Source organism: Diorhabda carinulata, chromosome 2, assembly GCF_026250575.1.
Source record: "Diorhabda carinulata isolate Delta chromosome 2, icDioCari1.1, whole genome shotgun sequence".
In the NCBI taxonomy this organism is placed as follows: domain Eukaryota; kingdom Metazoa; phylum Arthropoda; class Insecta; order Coleoptera; family Chrysomelidae; genus Diorhabda; species Diorhabda carinulata.
The window spans coordinates 10,140,962-10,161,362 of record NC_079461.1 but is presented as its reverse complement, the minus strand read 5'-3'; the positions used below and the strand labels follow the sequence as shown (position 1 = coordinate 10,161,362).

At 29.0% G+C, this 20,401-nt stretch overlaps 3 protein-coding genes across 7 annotated transcripts; 2 read left to right on the top strand and 1 right to left on the bottom strand.

The window, feature by feature from the left end:
- Positions 1–307: 307 nt before the first annotated feature.
- Positions 308–3,068, bottom strand: LOC130903640 (uncharacterized). The gene is made up of 2 exons (XM_057815866.1): positions 2,829–3,068; positions 308–2,749 (listed from the first exon to the last, which is right to left on the bottom strand). Exon 2 carries the CDS (start codon positions 2,690–2,692, stop codon positions 1,163–1,165), a length of 1,530 nt encoding a protein of 509 aa, XP_057671849.1. The 5' UTR covers positions 2,693–2,749; positions 2,829–3,068; the 3' UTR covers positions 308–1,162.
- Positions 3,069–3,147: 79 nt separating this feature from the next.
- LOC130903459 (vesicle transport protein SEC20) lies at positions 3,148–3,990 on the top strand. The gene has a single exon (XM_057815563.1). It carries the CDS (start codon positions 3,287–3,289, stop codon positions 3,959–3,961), a length of 675 nt encoding a protein of 224 aa, XP_057671546.1. The 5' UTR covers positions 3,148–3,286; the 3' UTR covers positions 3,962–3,990.
- Positions 3,991–7,559: 3,569 nt separating this feature from the next.
- LOC130903465 (nuclear transcription factor Y subunit alpha) lies at positions 7,560–20,150 on the top strand. 5 transcript variants are annotated; one of them, XM_057815574.1, is made up of 8 exons: positions 7,560–7,807; positions 8,681–8,916; positions 12,239–12,386; positions 13,270–13,439; positions 15,343–15,513; positions 18,374–18,465; positions 19,295–19,421; positions 19,711–20,150. In XM_057815574.1, the coding sequence occupies exons 2-8, from the start codon at positions 8,704–8,706 to the stop codon at positions 19,762–19,764; spliced, it is 975 nt and encodes a 324-aa protein (XP_057671557.1). In that variant the 5' UTR covers positions 7,560–7,807; positions 8,681–8,703; the 3' UTR covers positions 19,765–20,150. The 5 variants fall into 5 exon arrangements, with proteins under 5 accessions (XP_057671557.1, XP_057671554.1, XP_057671558.1 ...); XM_057815571.1 differs by having other exon boundaries at positions 13,270–13,457; XM_057815575.1 differs by having other exon boundaries at positions 7,789–8,131.
- The last annotated feature ends 251 nt before the right edge of the window (positions 20,151–20,401 follow it).

Sequence of the window (20,401 nt, the reverse complement as noted above, 5' to 3'; positions counted from 1 at the left end):
TATTTAATCTTTTTTCTTTTTTAAATAGAAAGAGACAGCTTTCTCTTACAATGCAAATACATGTAGGGTAATACAGTAAATGAAAGAGTATTAAAATAGCTTTTACTCCTTTTCTTTCTAATTGAAAATTCCAAAATAATAGTGTCATAACATTACAACTTTACATTGTGGTATACATTTTATGTAACTTTTCATTCAATTTTTTTAATTCTGTCTCTCGTGAAAGTAAAATTCGGCACAAAAAGCGTCCCGTTTCACTTTCACTTCTACTAAGAGAATCAGTAAAAGCATAAATTAAAAATCTTGATATTAGTAAAAACATTTTATTAGTTTTTTGGAGTACCGATACAAATAATGAACAATTTATAACAAGAAAAATCTGCATTTAAAGTAATAAGACAAAATAAAAGTAAATTAAAACCAATTTTTTTTCTAAAGAATAAAAACAAATTAATATTTTTTATTCATTTAAGCATACAACGTTCTGCCTTTCAAGATATGTGGTAACCTTTGGAAATGTGGCAATGTTTAGTGTTTACATCAGCATCGAGTAGATGCTTTACAGAGTGGAAGCACCAAATCCATCCATTCTGTGAATAAACTATTAATACTTTCGTACCTTAGCTTAGATTTTTTGGGCAGCTGCTGAATTCCATTATTTATTGCAATAATCGCAACAAAAACTTTGAAAAAAAATTATTTATTAAGCTACATTTTCTCAAAGAAAAAGCCTCTGGAAAATAGGTACTTTCCGGACGGTTGCCGAAAAAAAAATTTTCCCCGTGGAAATAAAATCACATTTACTATCCCTAGTTTGCGTTGGGTAGGATAGATTATGGAAATCCTGCCTAAGTTGTGAGTGATTTGTATATATATTTACTGTCACTAGTATCAAACTGTAATATTTCAACGTGGTTTTCATAGTAATATGGACATTAACTACAGCTACAATATAAAATTATTTCCAGTCATACAGAATCCCAGAAGTACTTAAACAAAACATAAGATTTTTTGAATGAAAGGCGCCATATTTAATCATATTTTCAAATACTACATGATAATTTTGTCAGCTGTGAATAAACTTAGATTTTGTCTTGGGGGAAAAAGATTCACTTCCAAATTTGTGTTATTCACAGACGAATCTACTTTTTACAATAAAATTTCAAAAAAGATGCCTTCCATCTTCTAGAAATAAACATTTTACATTTAGTTTATGTGAAATCGGGACCTTTCCTCCTTTCCCTTCTACAGAAGCCCAAAAGACGTCATCATTAAACAGTAAAAGCTTCAAATTTCCTTCCATAAGTGCATAATTATCTTCGGTATAATTATTATAGTGATATTTTATATGAATCAATATATGCAATTGGTACCAAATAAATTTAATGCTAACTAAATATTGTCTAAATTTTACATAGCAAATACAATAAGGCCATAAAGGTTCAGACATAAAATATATGGAAAATTCAGTTGTATGAAAATATTTTATTCGTTCAAACTTTGAAAAATGGTGCACTTCTTCATAATGATTCTCAAAATCTGTATAAGTTGAAATAAAATTACAGGTGTTTTTTACACATTTCATATTTGACTGTTTTATACAAATAAACTGGTGACTATATAAGTTAGAAGCATTGAAAGCATACCCACAATTCCAATAGCAAAAATACTGTAATTTACTGTAGACACTATAAGGAAGTATTGTTTCTGTAACTCTAAGAAAGTTTTCATTGTTGAAAGTTTTGTAATAAATCGAACAATAATAACACAGGAAGTGATGCTGAGAATTTTCATAAAGATAATGACTTTGATAATATAATACAGAGTTCAGACAAAGCTGATTACAAAAATAACATTCTAAACTTATTTTCCCCAGTAACATATCACCACTTTGTCTAACTGCAGAGATATCTTTTTCTGATAATTGAAGACTTGATTTACACATATCAAAACTAGAAACTTTCTCCTGAGGTATATTGAATGTTTTGAATATACTATTGATTTGGAAATCAAATTCAATATAAGATACTCCTTGACATTTTGGATTATTCATTTTTATTTTGGAAATATCAAAATTATGGGAATTGTTGGAATACAACGGTTTTATTGGAGATTCTATACTGAACTTTGAACAATATCTAAAAATATATCTTTGTGTTCCAACAGCCTCTTGTTGATTGTAGCCTATCAATCTAGCATTAACCTGTAAATGATTCTCTGCAAATTTATCAAAACTTATATTTACAACAAATAAATTGTTAAGATTATGATAAAAATAAATTTTACTTGTAACTGATGGAATATCTTGTAGATTAAGTGAAATATAATTACTATTTAAAAGTACTTGCTTATGTTTTCGCATAACATGATTTTTCAATAAATAAATCCATATATTTTCCATACAAATAGGACACAAAAATTTAGTACTCAAACAAGTTTCTTCGTGTTTCTTTGCATCATTGTAGGACAAGATATTTCTGCATCCTTCATAGACATTGATACACTTGAATAAAATTTTTTCTGCAACTATCCAATAAATGGAATCTATTCCAGGGTCGTTTGGAATTTCTGGACATCTTCCACATTTTACTTTTCGATTATTGTAAATTTTTATGGGACCAACAGAAAGATATTTTTCACAAAAACTGCATATTAAAGAATCCAAAACTTCATCTGATACAAGCACCGGCATTTTAAATAGTGTATTACAGATATGGGTAATAATAAAAGCCAGAAACAAGAAATATGCCTAAAATAAAATTGATAGTTTTCGAGTTATCTTATATTTTTTGAATCGTCACATAAAATAAAACATATAGTATAGGTACCTTCAAATTTTGAAAAATATTGTAAAACCAAACAAATTTATACACGAAGTGTTATATACAAAATCAATTTGTAACAAATTATTTATTTTTAAAAGTATCCGCGTTTTCACATTTACGAATAATATTTATGAACTTAATATTTTCATTTGCATATCTAATCACATTAAATGCAAATATTTGATTCAGTTATTTTAACAGAAAGTACATTCAACAGGGAGTATGCCTTTATAGATATGTAAGATCATTTACCCTGGTCTCTTATTGGGTATGTAGCTATGGAAGCTGTCTTTATACCGGTGCATACAAGACCTTCATACTGACGTGGCAATGACAATAACAAGTAAGTTAGGTTATATTGTAAGCTAACTAGTTTTTCTTATAAAATTTAACATTCCTTAATAAAGATTTCTATGTTAGGATGTGAATTAAACCGATTGTTATACAATATTATATAAATAATGGATTCACCTGTGTTCGTATTAGAGACAATTCGACAAGGAATTACCGAAAATAATTTGCAGCTTAAAGCTTTAATTCAAGATATTGATGAATGTGTGGGGCCTCTTGTAGAACTACAAGCATTAAATAATGCAGGTCGTTCAAAAATAAGTACTCTAAGAAAATTGATAGGAAAGCTAAGCGATATTGCAAAAGAAAGTAAGCAGCCACATTTACTTAAAGATGTTCTTTTACATAGAGAACAATTGGCAAGTGGTATGGCTGCTTTTAAAAAAGCCAACCTTAAATCTATGCTTGCTATAGAAAAATGTGCAAAAGAAGAATTACTGAAACCTAAAAATGAAGAAACAACCCTAAAACAACGCCAGAAACGTAATAAGGAACATATGGCCACAATTAGCTCTAATGTAACAGATCAACTACTCTCTATTAGTAGACAATTAGCAGATACTACAAATAAAAGTGCAGTCACTTTGGAAACATTGGCTAGCTCCTCTGACAGTGTGACTGGTACACAACAGGAACTTAAAGTTACTTCAGGTGTGATTGGACAATCTGGAAAATTGTTAGCTAAATATGGGAGACGTGAATTTACAGATAAAATTTTAATGTGTTTTGCATTTGCGTTTTTCATAGCTTGTGTTGTATACATAGTTCAGAAGAGGTTATTTTAATAAAAGTGATATTTATTTTAGACTAAAAATAGGACAAGAGTTTTTTTATTCATCAATCAGTAATAGGTGATATATTCTAGATTGGTATTTTCAAACCTTTACATTGCTCTTATAAGATATTTAGAAATTTTCACATTGATTTGAGAAATAAAATAGTGATTTTCTTATAGGAATAGAAATCATATTTGATTTAATACAAATAAAAAATGTAAATTTGTTATAGATATCATATGAAAACTAAAGGAAAAACTATGTTCAAAAGAAAAGTTTTTCTTACCTTAAGGCATTAAAAATTGTTTTGCAATTTGTAATTTTTTATATTTAAAAAAGATGTAGTCTACCTTTACTCTTTTATTAAAGATACTATTTCCACACATTAAATTCATTTTGAAGATTGATGGGACAGGAGTGAATGTACTGTTTCAAATGTCTACATAAATGGAAAATCTATCTACTAAATTTGATAAATGAGTTGCTACTAAATAATATCACTTGATTTTATTTAAAGAATAAAAAAAAATCCATCTGACAATGATAGAATAAACTAAAATTGAGAATATCAATGAGCAATTACCCAAAGAGTTAGCAGTCACCTGATAACCTAATGGCATATTTTAGAACTGAAATAATTTGGAAGTTCATTGATGGGATAATTAAGTACAAGTTAGGTAGATTAGGTTAATAGGTTTCCTTTAGTACCTAAAGACGATAACTACTGTGTTCAGTAGGAGTGAAATAAACAATGCTGGATATTGTATAACAGCTTTATTGAGGAACCCAACAATGTATTCTAAACACACTGTTTACTTTACTAGTACATTAACACACATTATTATACTATTTTTCACACGTTTTAATAATTAAGTTATATCTTCTTCAGAGACTAAAGGAAAACTACCTAGTAGCATAAGCAGTGTTTAGTATTAATATTGATAATGATCCAGAGATTTCAACTTATCAACAATAGTTTATGGCAGAGAGGCTACTCAAAGAAAAAACAATTGAAATTCTTGAGCTCACAAAGTCACATAATAAGAATCTTGAAATTTGATACAGTTAGAAATTTCAAAATAGAATATAGGTACCTATTAAGAATGTATTACAGAATAGCTGAAAGTTCAGCTAAGATGATATGGATATGTCCAAAGAAGATCAATATCTCAAACAAATTTTGTATTAGACATCACAACAGAAGAAAAAAGCTAAACTTGATTAAGTTTTATATTTTCTGTTTTGCCATTCGTTAATATTTATCTCAAAACGCCTCGTAAGCCATTCCACGTGAGTTTACGATTATAATGCTCTTATTGGAACGAGAAAGATCCTGGTCGTGAATGCTTGAGTGGAATGCATCAATTACGAACAAGAGCTATTTTTTAGAAATTTGAGGACATAAATACCTATATTGATGGATAGAGAATCGAATTTGGAGAAAAAATCAGTACCTACCATTGACCACCAACCGTACCTCTCATATTCAATTAGGATTACTAGGAGGCGAGTAGATATACGATTACAATATGTTCAAATTACGAGCATTCGACCCTTCGGATAAGAGAAAAAATTGTTAGGCTCTAGGTTATCCATGTTCCTGCGGAACAGGTGCTTTTGAACAATTGGGGATAGCGAAAAACTAAAAATTGTGTTAGAAAGAGAAATAGCCGTCGTGTACATAGATCCTATGTCACGATTTTTAAGATGTTGCAAATATATAGGGAAAAATTGAAAAGTGATTCACCTAAAAAATTTTTCTCGATCTGCAAGAATTCCAATACACCTGTTTGAGGGTCCCAATTTTTCTCTTTCTAAAAATGTGTATTATTGTGATTGCCCCCCTTTTTGGGGGGGTTTAGATGAAGACAAAAAAAATCCATAATCCCATGTACATATTGTATATCGTGTTTCTGTGTACTTTTGATTATGTATAGTGTTGTTAATTTTTTAAAATTACTTTTAATAAATGTATATAACATTACAAATCTAATAATGTAATACATTTGTTCCCAAATCCTCATAAGGACTTAAAATGTTTTAATAGATAACTTATGAAGTTCAAGTGATAAAATGTATCAAAATTGGATCTAATTACTTAATATGTGACATTTCAATTAGCTATTTTTGTATGTAATATTTTATTTGAAAAATATTCTTCAGTTTTCAATTTTATTTCACCTTATGAATAAATACACACACTTTATGTTTAGATTTTTACTATATTTTAAGAATTATCAGATTACTTTCAAAATCTTTTTTGTCTACATTTTACTTGAGTAACGAAATAAGTGCTCTTACAATAATTTAAATATTTTTCCTCTAACAATATTACAACTAACAAATTTTCAAATTAATTTTTTTTATAATAGGTCTCAAAATTTCATCATTTGTGATATTTATCTTGAAAATATGCCATTTTAAAAAATATGAAGAAAAACATAAATTTGAAAATTCATTAGTTCGGAGGTACCAGTATGAACTACATTAAGATAATTCAAATTACGCGCCATGAATAAAATTAAATTCGACAGTACTTAAAGAAGGATGTCATATTCAAGTTGAGACTCCCAGTCTACGTCAATTTGATTCTAATAAATCCATCTAAACAAAGGTAATCTATGGTTAAAACCCCAGTCGATGTTAACTTGGATAGAACAAATATGGAGGGTGGGGGGTAAGGAGAACCATCTCGGTCTATCGAAAACTGTGTTGAAAGGAAGCAAATTAAGGTGGCGCTATCGTAGCAAGTGGAAGAATTCTAAAAAGAACGCTATAAACTATTGGAGTAGGATAGTAAATTAAATTCATAACTATTTCAAAGAAATTATTAATATACAAATTCATTCGAAAATTGTACATAAAATATATAACTGCTAAATTCATATCATGCTACACTAGCGCTACTTTGGCCATTTTTCGTATTATAATTTGCTGTTTACAGCTGGACACATTTTCAACTAATCCCTCTTACAAGACGGTTCTCCTTACCTCTACCCTTCATAAGAACAAATTACATTGTCGTAAAACATCTAAATTTAGGTAATTTATGATATAAATTTCAATTTTCAAATACCTTACCGAATTCAAATATTGAGAGGAATCTATTCAAAGTTAATGTATTGTTATAATATTCTTAGAATAGATGGCGCTACCGTTTACGTGTTTGTAATAACAAACTTTTTGTTTTAAAGCAATTGAAGTCATTATTTAATTATACCTCAAATTATTTCGATAGGGTCAAGCTAAGTTACTGAAAAATGTGATGATAAAATTTCCAATGCAATTTCTAGAAAGGGGATTTGTATTTTTATTTTATCTAGTATGTCATAGATGACACCGTCGGATAAATTTAATAAATAAAAAAATTCTTTTTAAAAATATTCAATCTAACATATTTGAAAAAATACGAAGTAGAACTAAATTGTGTTATAATAATTTATGAAAATATTCATTATCTATTTACCTGAGGCTCAGTTGGCTGAAAATATAAACTGTCAAATTAGTGTCTATTTTGTAGTTATGTATTTAAATAAAAGTTTTACATTTTAATAGGATAAAAAATATTGAGTTTGTTAGCTGTTTTGCCATTAAAACTCAACGGTGACGAGGGTTGTGTGTTTTTAAAACATATAAGTCACTTTTCCTTTTCTACTTTTGTAATTGGCCGCCAGTTTCCCGCGCCTGTAAAATTTCTACTCATCGATAAGCCGACGGAGCGTCGTCCGAATTTGCTGGTAAGGGAGTGGTAGTGAGTAGAACCAATACGTACCGTGTTTGTGTGTAGTGCGTTGAGACCATTGGTCTACAATTTGTCGACCAATCATTGGGAAAGTGCACACTAAAATATCCAATGTAAGTTCACAAATTATCAAACATATTCTAGAATACAATTGGGGGTTGAACCGCCAGTTCAAACCAAATATTTGTTGCTAATATAATAATTTATACTTATATTTGATTTTCGACTTTATATATGTAATGGCGACACTTGTAGAACAAAGACCTTGTAGTGAAACTGATGTTCATATTAAGTTAGTACCTACGTGGATTATTTTCATCATCTTTTCTTGTAAATTTGAAGCACGTTCTTATAAAAAACGCTGTAAATTATTAAAAAATCCTCAGTTTTACAAGGACTCTCAATATTTATCAAATGATGTCTTCAAAGTTATATTTGTAAGTACATAATTAACATTTCTTATTTTCAAGTAAGCTTATCGCCATGTCAAAACATTTTCAATTAACAATGAGGTTAAAACAAAAGTGAGGTTATACAATTCTGTGTAAAAAATTAATTTGTGTTAATATTTATGTACCTCATAATTTATTGAAATATTGCCATATTTGTTTATTTCTAAAGTTTGTTCATTAAAGGATATACATTACATTATATTATTTGAGTCAACATGTGTGCTTACAGCTTTTACATGTTGTTGGGTATAATACGTTGTTATAGGTATTTAAAGATTCAATTCACTACGAATATAAAATAAACATTATTTTTTACTTCTTGAAACCCATTTTTATATGTTTTATACACATTTATAAACATTAGTATGATCATAGTTTTGATTGCTCCTTGATAAATTTAGAATTTATAAAATATTCGTTTCTATAATATGTTGAAACACATTATTAAAAGACAAAGGTATTGGGCGAATTGTGAATAAATTTATTGATACTGGGATTAATAATTCATTAGAAATATATTCATTATATTTTCAGTTTTCAAGTGAAAATTATCCTACATGGAACAACAAATAACCACTACAGCAGATGGCCAAGTTGTCATCCAACCTATTCAAGGAGTTGCTCCTGGACAAGTTCAAGTGATGCAGATGAATGCTGGACAAGTCATTCAAGGGGCTAATGGTCAGCAAATAATGGTTCATACAGTACCATCAGGTGGGCAAATTCAAGTTGCAGCGGCTGGGGCCGCACAAGGATTACAGCAAATACAAGTAAGAAAACTTCAAATTTAGTCAAGAATTCACTGAAATAATATCAGAGAAAATTACATTTTTCATTTTTAATGATGGGTTATCCATAACTCATCAACCATGATCAAATTTTATAGGTTAGGTATGAATACATGAACACAGAATTGCATGCAGTATATTTAAAGTGACCATACATCCTGTATTACGCAGGACAGCCCTGCTTTCCAGGGTACTGTCTGTACAGTCCTGTTTTTGTGAGAGACTATTTTCTTTATATTTTAGTGATAATACTTGACATTTCATTTCTCTCTCTAGGGCATGCTAAGCTTGTTCTCCTAGTTCTCCTAGTTCTCCTTTTTATTTATCTTGCAATGGTCTTATCAGTGCAGTGTTTTCAGTTGTTGTCACAGTTATTATTGACACTGTGAACTGTGGTCGATGTCTCTGTAAGATATAAAGAAAAGTTCTGTTAGCTCAGCATTTAACCCAATACCTGCCTGGTGACCATCCACCTATCTATAAATGTGAATAACAGAATGATGGTAGCCGCCTTGGCCACCCACTACCACTTAACCCCCTGATACCTAGGATGGTTTTTCTAGGGTGTCTATCCACCTATATGAGTCCTGGTTGATATTCTGTTCTGATGGCCCAGCGAAAATGGGGAAAAGCGTGATTAGTTCAGTTTTTAAAAGAAGTCAATTTCAAAAGTAAGTAAAATGTCTCAACTGACATCTTTACATATGAATTTCCTGGTACACATGACTCAACTGATAGGGTTTTTTTGTTAGTTAACAAAATGTGGACAACAAAAAAATTTCAGTAAAATATAGAAACAGTAAAAGCAATGATAAACGTAAATCAGAATCTGGACTTGAGTTGTAACAAAGTTTCATTCAAATTGGAATTATTAAAATTTACTTCCCAATTTTCCCACTTGACTCATTCTTTCATGATATGTAGCTAAGTTTCCTGCATTCAACTCTAGAAAATATGGTCACTTTACACATAGTCGCTCATTCAAATGGTTCTTTATTTTAATTCGAGGTTTTCAGCATTTTAATATGTACGATTTGGAAAGTTATTTTGACATTTATATCCAAATTTTCAAGGTGGTAATATAAATTTACATAAAACTGATCAAATCCATTTTACGAAATTGGTGTTGATAAATTTGATGGATTTGATAAATAATTTACACTTTAGAACTATGATGAGTAATAATGGGAAAACGCCATTTTAAAAAGTTTAGTGTTATACAAATGCAAAACCTTGCAGTCAAATAAAACCCAATAGGACTATCTATTGGAAACAGTTTTATGGCAAAAACAATAATAGACGACTTAACTTTGTAGATATGAACATTAGGGTGGTCCTCAAAATATGGTAAAAAGTTTTTCTGGGGCATACTGTCATTTTGTTCTGTTCTGTAAAAAATATTTTTTTTCATTAATAACATAGTTTTAGGGGTCGCTGCCACCAACTAAAATTTCATATTTGAAGAAAAGAAATGAATAACCGAACCCTATTTTAGGAAATATAATATTTAATAAAAAAAAGTAAATAATATTTATAATTGATAAAATCAATGTTTTCAGCATTTCCATTTGAAACTTTTGTTGTAAAAGGATATACACTCCACTATGAATCCTGGTATTTGCCGTGGTCATATGCACTTAACTTTATCTGTGTTTCCCCATGATTCTAAGACATAACTAATGGCACATTCTATTTTTTCTCCTCTTTCGAATTATAATATTTGAACCGTAAATAACTGTTCAATACCTTTTCCTGATACAATATTATTATATTAACCAATACTTTTCAATGTATTGGTTTATATAATAGCAGCTGTTGTATCACTTAATTTGGCTAAATCAAAACATTATTGTCCAAAACACATTTCTTCAAACTCTTTTCTTCGGAGGAGGATTACCAATTGAAATCACCTTATCCAACATATGATTATGCTCACTTTGAGATGAGCTGTTTCCATATTCTCATTTATTTGGAGGTATTTGATTTTTTCAAATAACGTTTTGGATTTTTTTATCTCCATGTATTTTAATTCTTTCATTACAAAAATTTTATCAACACATCCCATTTTACCAGGACATCCTTTTTGTCTTCAAGCAATTAGATAATTTTTATTTTTTACCATGTATTGCTCAGTCACTGTTAATCAAATAACTAATTTTGCAGAAAAATTATGTTAATATCTAATTCAGAATAATGCGAGTAAGAAATTTGCTTAAAAACAAAACTATCAATAAAATTGTCTAACAGTACGAGGTATGATAAAATAGTACGCCAAATTATTTCATTGAAAGCAACATAAAAAGGTAACATTACTTAATTTAAAAGATTAATTAGATTTGATTATTGCCTTGGCTAGCAAGTTGAAAGAAGTTTTCGGGAAGATTTTTTTTGGAATAAGTTTCATCTGCTATGTTGTCATCTCAGTGTCAAAATAATGCCAAAATATTTCTTCTTTACCATTTTTTTATATTTCGGGAAGATCTAGGATAGTGCAATAAACAAATAAAAACTCGCCAATCAAAGACAAGGATGGTTTTTATGATATAAAGATGTTTGCATATTTTTCAGGTCTATTTTTTACCAGCGACAACTTTCATGTTATTAGCTTTTGAATAAGCAATCGCCCTGTTACAAACAAGTTTTGCCATTTTTTGTACATTTTCATATATTTATAACGTCGTAGGATGTCCCTGAAGGTTCCTAGTCCGTAAATAACTTATTTCCATTTTTAAATTCCCAATACTACTTGTAAATAATCTTCAAAGCTACTAAACTATCACTGTAGACAGATTTTAATTTTTCATTAGTTTCTTTGGAACTTATTTTAACTGGAAACAAAATAATATTAATGCATTGTTGAAGATTCATGTTCGATGTAAACATGACCTCACTAAAGAGGCTATAGTAGTAGGCTGATGAGCCAGAAGGGGTTCAAACTTTCAATGTTTATTTCAATACATAAGGGTATGAGACATACTATTTGGTGTAGATGCAGTATAAGTAATTGGTGATATAAAAATTAGTATAAATACCTGAGCGGTAAATAACCTCATTGTCACATTTTTATGAATGAAATAACTAAAGTAAACATTGAATAACAAAAAAAACATACAATTGGTTGTAAAAATTGAAAAGTTTTCCAAAATTCAATCGCTTCTTCTTTATAAGTGAATGCCGCCTAATAGTATGCCTAAACGATTAATTGCTATAAAAAACCTTTATTTAAATATATAAAAAATAAAAATATATATTATCCTTAAATCCTCTCAATCTAAATTTAAAATTTGTTTTTTATTCTGTCAAGGTGGTACCGGTAAGCAGTCTGCAGACTGGTCAGGTATTAGTACAACCACAACAACAACCACAACTAGTACAGACATCTGATGGTCAAACGTTCCTCTATCATCCAATGACACTAGAAGGAGGAGGAATTCAACAAGCAACACCAACAGGTAGGTAATTACTAACATATATGAATGGGATTTTTTTCCTTCATTTCACAATGTTTGGTTACTTCCTTCAAAGATCGATCACTGATATTGAATCTAGATACCTCCTACACATAAAAAAGTTTTAATTTAAAATTAAACTTAACTTAAATACTTGTCTTTTTTTCGTGATATTTCATATCTCCATAGTTTTTCTGTGTTAATAGACCATTATTCAATTGTATAACAGTTTCTAGGTGTTCAATAATTATTACAAAGGATTTAACGAATGATATTGAACCTATGGGTCTATTATTTTTTTTTAAATTACACCGGAAATGGTTACTAAAAGCGGAACCTTTGTATTGAAATATCTTCAATTGCAATCCAACTGAATTTTTATGTCGATAAGTTACAGTAGATGAAATTTGGGTATACTATTATACTCGAGAAAAAAAATACTATCAAAACAATAGACTTCGCCCCAAACATGTTTTCAAGAAAGCAATAAATGTTTTTTTTGGCCATGTCAAGGACATTTGATCAGATAAAATTCATTGATTACTTAAAAAAAAAAGAAAAACTATAACTGGCTAATATTATGACGATTTTTTGACGTGCTTTAATACCGATCTAGAGAAAAAACGTCCACTTTTGTTGAAGTTAAACAATTGTGTTTCATCACGATAATGCGAATGCCTATTTGTCCACCATATTCACCTGATCTGATTCTCTCCGAACACTTTTCGGTTCTCATACTGAAAAAATTACTTGGCGAAAAGTGATTTCAGATAAAGAAGAGGTGATAAATGCAAAACTTCTGAAATATTAATAAATTTTTATATTGGAAGTCATTTTTCCGTTAAACATACAGATATATCTTTATATTATATATATTTCTTTTCAGTTATAAATATAAATGGTAATTTGGTACAAATAGCGGGTACGACTCAGGCTACGACAAATGGAGTTGCTCAAACGACGGTGGCGTCTCCTACATCACAAGTGGTACCTCAAACGTTGACAGCAGCTACTTCGCCCAATCAACTAGCTATGGCTAACGGAAATTTAGTCATGGTGAGAAACACCACAGATGTACGTTAAGATAAGCTCATTCCTAATGTAGTTTTAAAATTTGCTTTATCGACTTTTTTTGGTGATATATTAATCAAAAACATTTTTTGTTTAAAATAGAGAAAAGTTGATGTGTTGTTCCTTTTCATTGAAAGGAAAATAGTTGTTGTTAAATTTCTTGTTGTTCATATTTTCATTAGCTTACTTTAGTGTCTGTTTATTTGTTTGCTTCTAAATTTGACATTTTAATTTGAAGCACTTCTGATGGGACTGAGCTGAAATTTTTTACACAGCATAACAATTTAATATCTAATACTTTGTTACAATTAATTTTATGCAGAAACTATTTTAATTATTGAAATTTGGCATTTGAAATTATGTGAATTTTGTTGGTCTTTCATATTTGAGTTTTTTTATTATACTTAGATCTGCAAATAAAATAAATATTTTTTTTTAAATATTCTTACAAAATATGTAAACACACCACAATTTTCATATAGTTGATGCTGTCATAAAATTTGGTATTTTCAATAGTATTACGGGAATAAAAAGTACTGAAAGTTTCTATTAATTTGAAAATTATTTACCTTTTAGACATTATAAAAATGAGCTTTTAGAGATTTTATTTTTATTTTAGTTTTTATAGTGTTTTTCAGATGTATGCATATTTATTTCTTATTTTGTTAATTAATGATCTTAATTCTTAATATAATAAACAGTTTTATACTGTTTCCCAAAAAAACTATTTTTTACTCGAGTACTTTAAACCGGGACCTAAAATTTACGTTCAAATATGCAATTACCTCCATTTTTATTAATAGTAATATGTTTTCTATTGTTTCTTTTACGATACTAATGCAAATTCAACTATAATTACATGTAACTTTCAATGCATCCATACAACTTACAGGCATCCAAATTATTTGTTAGTGATGATAAATATTTAACAGTGTATATCAAAAAGACACATAAAAATGGTAGAAGAACTAGTGACTTGCGAAAGTTTTATTCAAATTTTAAAAATAATTGAAATGAAATCTGTTGGGTGAAATCCAAAAATATCCTTTGACAAAAAGAAGTTATTGATAGAATAACTGAAATGAAAGTAAAAATGCAGTGACAAGAAAGTTTCAACTCAATAAGTACAGACTATTCGTCCAAAAATATTTCACACTAGAGTGTATTACGGAGATAGAATAGTATCCTTTGTTACCAGTACTTTTTTAATCAGACATTTTCGTCAAACAACCTTTCTTAGCTTTTCTTCTTCCATTACCTTGGTTTCGTCTTTAGACTGTCCCATACCTCTCCTCAAAATTTTTGCAAAACCTCTCTTAGGTGTAAGTTAAAATCATAATCTTGAAAGATATCAAATAGTTACGTTAATAAAAAATATCATATTTACCTTTTTCAGTAAATTGTGAATGACATTAAATCAAATACTGTATTAGGAAATCCAGACTTTTCAGGGTAAATTCATTTGTTTTGGAAAACCTTGATAAAACCCTCAATTGAATCTCAGGAAACCTCACACAAAATGAAATTCCAGTGTTTTGGAGAGAAATTAATTTCTTGCAGCCATTCTTGCAAAATAAAATCATGATGTTTCAAATGTCTCATCTCCCAAACATCACACCTTCCCTTAAATGGACGTTATTGCATATGATCATAATTTTCAAATATACTTTTGGTTTAAATCCATATTTTGTGACAAACCGCATATATGACCGAAACAATTTGGTGGGATTTTAATATCAATTTTGCAACAGGCCGAACTTTGTACAAAGAATAACAAAATTAATGATTTTAATGTGTTTCCAACTTTGAGAGATCTATATTAAAAGAACATTTCCTATGTTTATCAATAATCTTGTTTCAATTTTTGATACCTCTTCTAATTTTTAAGATGGTCCCAAATACTGCAGGCCAACCGTTCCAAAGGGTTCAAATACCAGGTACAGAGTTCCTAGAAGAAGAGCCATTATATGTAAATGCAAAGCAATATAGAAGAATACTCAAGAGAAGACAAGCTAGAGCAAAGTTAGAAGCTGAAGGAAAGATTCCCAAAGAAAGACCGGTAAGTAAATAAAGTAGTCAATTTTGTCAAATACTTGATAAAGAGATTTTACATTAAGTTTGCATTTTGAAATTTTTAGTGCCAATTGTAGCCACTAGACAAAAACTCGACACTCTATCCTTGTAATTTATTGTTGTCAAAATCAGGCAAATCATGTCTGTGCAAAATATTAAGATACAATCGGCTTGGGATCCTAGCAAGAGCTAATTCATTTCTAAACAATTCATATCTGAACTTTTGCTATTATCCCACATTGTTCTTGTAATTGTTTTTTATGGTAATCTATATATTTGTACTTCAGTTGTTTCTCTATAAAAAAAGATATAGAATATTAACCTTTGAATTAATGAACGAACATTTGAATTAATGATATCATTCTATAATAATTGTACATTTCCTTTCTTTAAACTTTTTAAATAAATTTGATTTACCTCATTCTTGATAATATGCCGCTTAGAGGTGAATTCCATCGTCATTTTTAAATTTAAATTATACATAACAAATACTATTATAGAATATAATAAAAATCAAATGTTTTTTGAATGAACTAAATTTTTTTAATCAGAATTACCAAGTACAAAACTTTATATTTTTCTGAACTATGGATCTTTTCCAGTAGGTCTTTTTCGCTTTGAAGGATTGTATAAAAATCTACAATTTTCTTCATAATTAACTTTGGTAAATCATATCGCTTTAAGTGTGTCTATTTCAAGTAGTCTTGTTACTTGTCCAAAAGCTATTTATTAAAGAAAATATTCTTACGGTAGAAGCATTTTTCTTCCGTATCGTATAATTTCATAAAAGCATACTCGTCGTATATATCATTTTAATATTAAAATGAGCTTTAGTATCGATACGTTCACCATGACTGATTGAAAAATCTGCACCTGACATCAGAAGAGCTAATCGTTTTTTTATACAAAAATATTTAACTCTTCATTGAATCTACATTTTCTTTTTTTAGAACCCATTTCTATAAAAAATAATTCACTATTTCATTTATGAAAAAAAATTAATTGAATAACTTTCCTTACAGCAAAAGCAAATAAAAATCACAAACTGAATATTAACTTAACCTTGAATTGACAAAAACCTGACTTAGCTAAGTAGGTATCTCCATACTGTCCAACTACCTCGATTTTGCGTTTTCTCTTCTACACATCGTGTCTCTGAGCGTTCGGCGGAAGGGGTTTCACAGAATCGAGAGTGTATGCCTCAAATGGTTTAAAGCGTACCGAGATATGCACAATTTTTTCGGTGCAAATTTTGTAAAAATAATTCTAGTTGAAGTTTATTTAAAGTAAATATCGAAAATAAGAATCCTTTCAAAAATTCGGGACAATCCGGTATAAAAAACCTGAATCCGGGACAAATATTGGTTTAGAAAATTTCGGGACGCAAGGTGGACATCCGAGAGTATCTTCGGCCAATCCGGAACGTCTGGTCACCTTAATTTCAAGTATTTAATTGGATTCTAATGTTTTTTAATTTCTTTCCAATTAAGTTTTGTTTCAAACTCTGTAGTCAAACTAAAATGTGAATTTCCCAGATTCAATATGAAATTTCCTCATAGGAATTCTTCTGTTTCATTAATTTCCTAAGTTTTATTTAAATAAATTTCAGCATTAGTGTAGTTTCCTTTAAATCACGTTTTTTTTCAAATTTTTGGAGAGATCAAAAATTCACATGCTATTAAATCTGGTGAGTAAAGCTAATGTGATCAACAGTAAGCCTTTAAGCGACTTTAAAAAAGAGAAATCAATTGCGATTTGACTCGCAGTACATTCTCAAGTTGTCGAAGTTTGGTCCATTTTTCAGACCTCTTTGCAATGACATTTTAAGCTCTTAACGGCGCTTTGGAAATCTTTGCACAAACCGCTATTGAGTACTTAATTTACTTTTTAAGGGTTTATAGCACTTATAAACAGTTTTTAAAGTTACCTCACTATCACTGTTATAGATTTCAACATTTTGTGAACTTTTTTGGCACATTGTTTCTATTTGAAACATAACGTATTGTTTGACGAAACGTGATTTCACGGAGAAGTCCAGGGCTTTAGCGAGGTTCCCAAAATCCCTAAAATTCTCTTTTTTATTTTAGGTACTTAAATAAGCCTTTTATTGCAAATTGGTCCTTTTTTTTAAATTTTGCATCAAAGATTGTACGAGTATGATATGTGTTCGAATAACATAATTTCAAATATTTATGTTATTCATATAAAATTAATCTGTTAAATGAATCAAGGTATGCAAATCTGAATTTTAATATCTTTATTCAAAAAATAAAAGAAAAACTTTGATAAAATAAAAGGTTGAATAATCTACATAAAATTATGGAAATCTCAAATTCTACACAAGCATTTTTATAGATTTTATGAATATTGTGTTGTCATTAATCAACTGTAAATGAAAAATGTTATATTCTAACTGCTTGATTTCGGGTATTGTCTTGCCCGGCTTACACTTGGTAGGAGATTATATATAAAAAAATACTCATTTATTTATTATCGATATCCCTAGAAGGTTATGAAACTGTTGTAATAGATGCAGCACAAATTGCTGCTGTACAAATTTATTCACCGCATTTTTTAATCACATTTCAAAACGTAATCAAGAGGAAAGGGGGAAAAATGATGCTCAAATTAATCGACATTTGTGTTATATTCATGTAATTTATAACTCCCGATATGATGTACTTTATTTTCTCTATATATTCCTAGTAATCTTCTTGTTGTTACTCAGATTCTATTAAGAAATTTTCAAAAATATCAATATTTTTTGTTTCCCTGTTATATCCTAACTCTCAGTTTACAGTTAGTTATAATTTATATTGAAATTACAAATTTTTATTTGTTTTTAGAAATATCTTCATGAATCAAGACACCGACATGCAATGAATAGGATACGAGGAGAAGGTGGTCGTTTTCACTCAGGATCAGTTAAAAAACGAAGGTAATTTAGTATACTCAATATAATTGTGATTAATATTCCTTGATTTCATGATAATATATATTTTCATCAATATTTCATCAGTCATTACTAGTAGAGGTTTTTCTATTACATACATTATTAGGCTAATTTTTACTCAATTCAACATACTAAGGTGACACTGGGTAACGTATGGTAATTTTGTGCCATTTACTCTAGACAACTAATTATAAAAATTCAAGCTTATAACAGTTCTCATACCATGGCAATATAAAAGCTTGCTCAATATATGATGATAGTTAATGTTTTAAACTGAATCTTCATATTACTGGCTGAATATTGTTATGTTGCCTTTTACTAGCACTGATTTTGGAACATGTGTTGTTTTTTAAAAGTAAACTGAAGACAACTGGGTACTATATATTATTCTTTATTATTTTAAGAATGTGGGAAAATGAATTGGGATGATGAATCAAAATTAATAAATAATAAAAAAAAAGGTTTTTGGCCAATTTAATCAATGACTATGATTGTTGTATTTGTTTCGACATAATAAAGAATATGGTCAACCATTATTGTTTAATAAATAGTTTACTTCAAAGTAGTTTTAATGTTTTAATACAAAGAATATGGTCAACCATCATTGGTTAGCCCGAAGATATATTATAGTATCAACTTTGTATACTTTAGGTGAATAAAACTCTGTCAAGAATGAATTTGAATGAAATTTAACAGTGGTTTTATACACATTTCAATACAGACTGCAAATGAAAAAAAAAACAAGCTTCTTTAATGAAATCTTCAACATCTGTTTCAAAATAATGTAATACGAAATTAAATATAATTGTTTTAGGGAAGAACAAGAGAGGTTGCATCATCAACAACAGCGACACCAACAGCAACAAACGCATCATGAGGTTCAAGGTACAATAGGAGTATCGTATGGTAATATTGAAATGGGTGCACCTATAATTATAGAGGTAAGAGAAAAAATTGAATAATTTTTTAGAAAACAATTTATCTAATACATTTTGTTAATCATGTCCAATGACTTATCAATTTATATACTTTTTAATGAGTATTTTGAATAAATTGAAATGTCTGAAACTATTAGTGATATTTATAATGATCACACTATTTATTACAACTGCTCTGATGCTCACAATTATACCGCCCTTTATGCGTTTCTGTAACCAATTTATCATCTTTGAAAATTATAATTGTAATATTAACTAATGATATTTTCAACATATGTTGTTTCTGTTTCAGGGCGTGATGCCAGAAATAATAAAAACGGATCCTTTATCTGTAGAAGGAAATTGAGTAATATAAAATTAATTCAATTATTTATTTCCTCCCTAAGATGAATGTTGAACATGTAAATAGTTTTATTGTTTTATTTTGTACTATTTATAACTATTATGCTGACTTTTTGATCCATTTAATATCTGAATATGTGCAAGATATAAAATTTTTTTCCAGTGATACGTTAAAAACGCATCTTAATGTTTCATAGTGTTAGATGTCAAATTGTCAGGATAAGAAACAGTTAGTGACCTGTTAGGTGGATATTTTGATTTTTATTTGAACTGTTCCGTGTATAGGAGTAAGACATTTTGTACAATTGTTAATACTTTTCGACTGATCGATTTATATTAGTTGTATTTAGAATACATAATTAGTTATACAATAAACGAATCTTTATTATATTCTGAATTTTCAATCACTCGCCATGTTAAAAAAATTTGGTTTTATAACCTTACTTTCCTGGTAGGAGACTCTTCCTCAGGAAGTGGTATTTGGCCTCAGTTAAAGTATATAAATAACAAGTACTCAAATGGGATGAACAACTAATATTAAATTGGATGCCACCAGCTTTTTAACCAACGATGTTAAAAATTAATAAAAAAAGGCGGAAAGCCGGAAACGTTATTAATTAAAATAAAATCACCACAAATAT

Bases quoted from the DNA above. Each gene is read 5' to 3' on its own strand.
- LOC130903459 (XM_057815563.1), top strand. From the start codon at position 3,287: ATGGATTCACCTGTGTTCGTATTAGAGACAATTCGACAAGGAATTACC.
- LOC130903640 (XM_057815866.1), bottom strand. From the start codon at position 2,692: ATGCCGGTGCTTGTATCAGATGAAGTTTTGGATTCTTTAATATGCAGT.
- LOC130903465 (XM_057815571.1), top strand. From the start codon at position 8,704: ATGGAACAACAAATAACCACTACAGCAGATGGCCAAGTTGTCATCCAA. The intron at 18,466-19,294 runs GTAATTTAGTAT...TAATTGTTTTAG, and splicing joins GGATCAGTTAAAAAACGAAG to GGAAGAACAAGAGAGGTTGC. The intron at 19,422-19,710 runs GTAAGAGAAAAA...TTTCTGTTTCAG, and splicing joins GTGCACCTATAATTATAGAG to GGCGTGATGCCAGAAATAAT.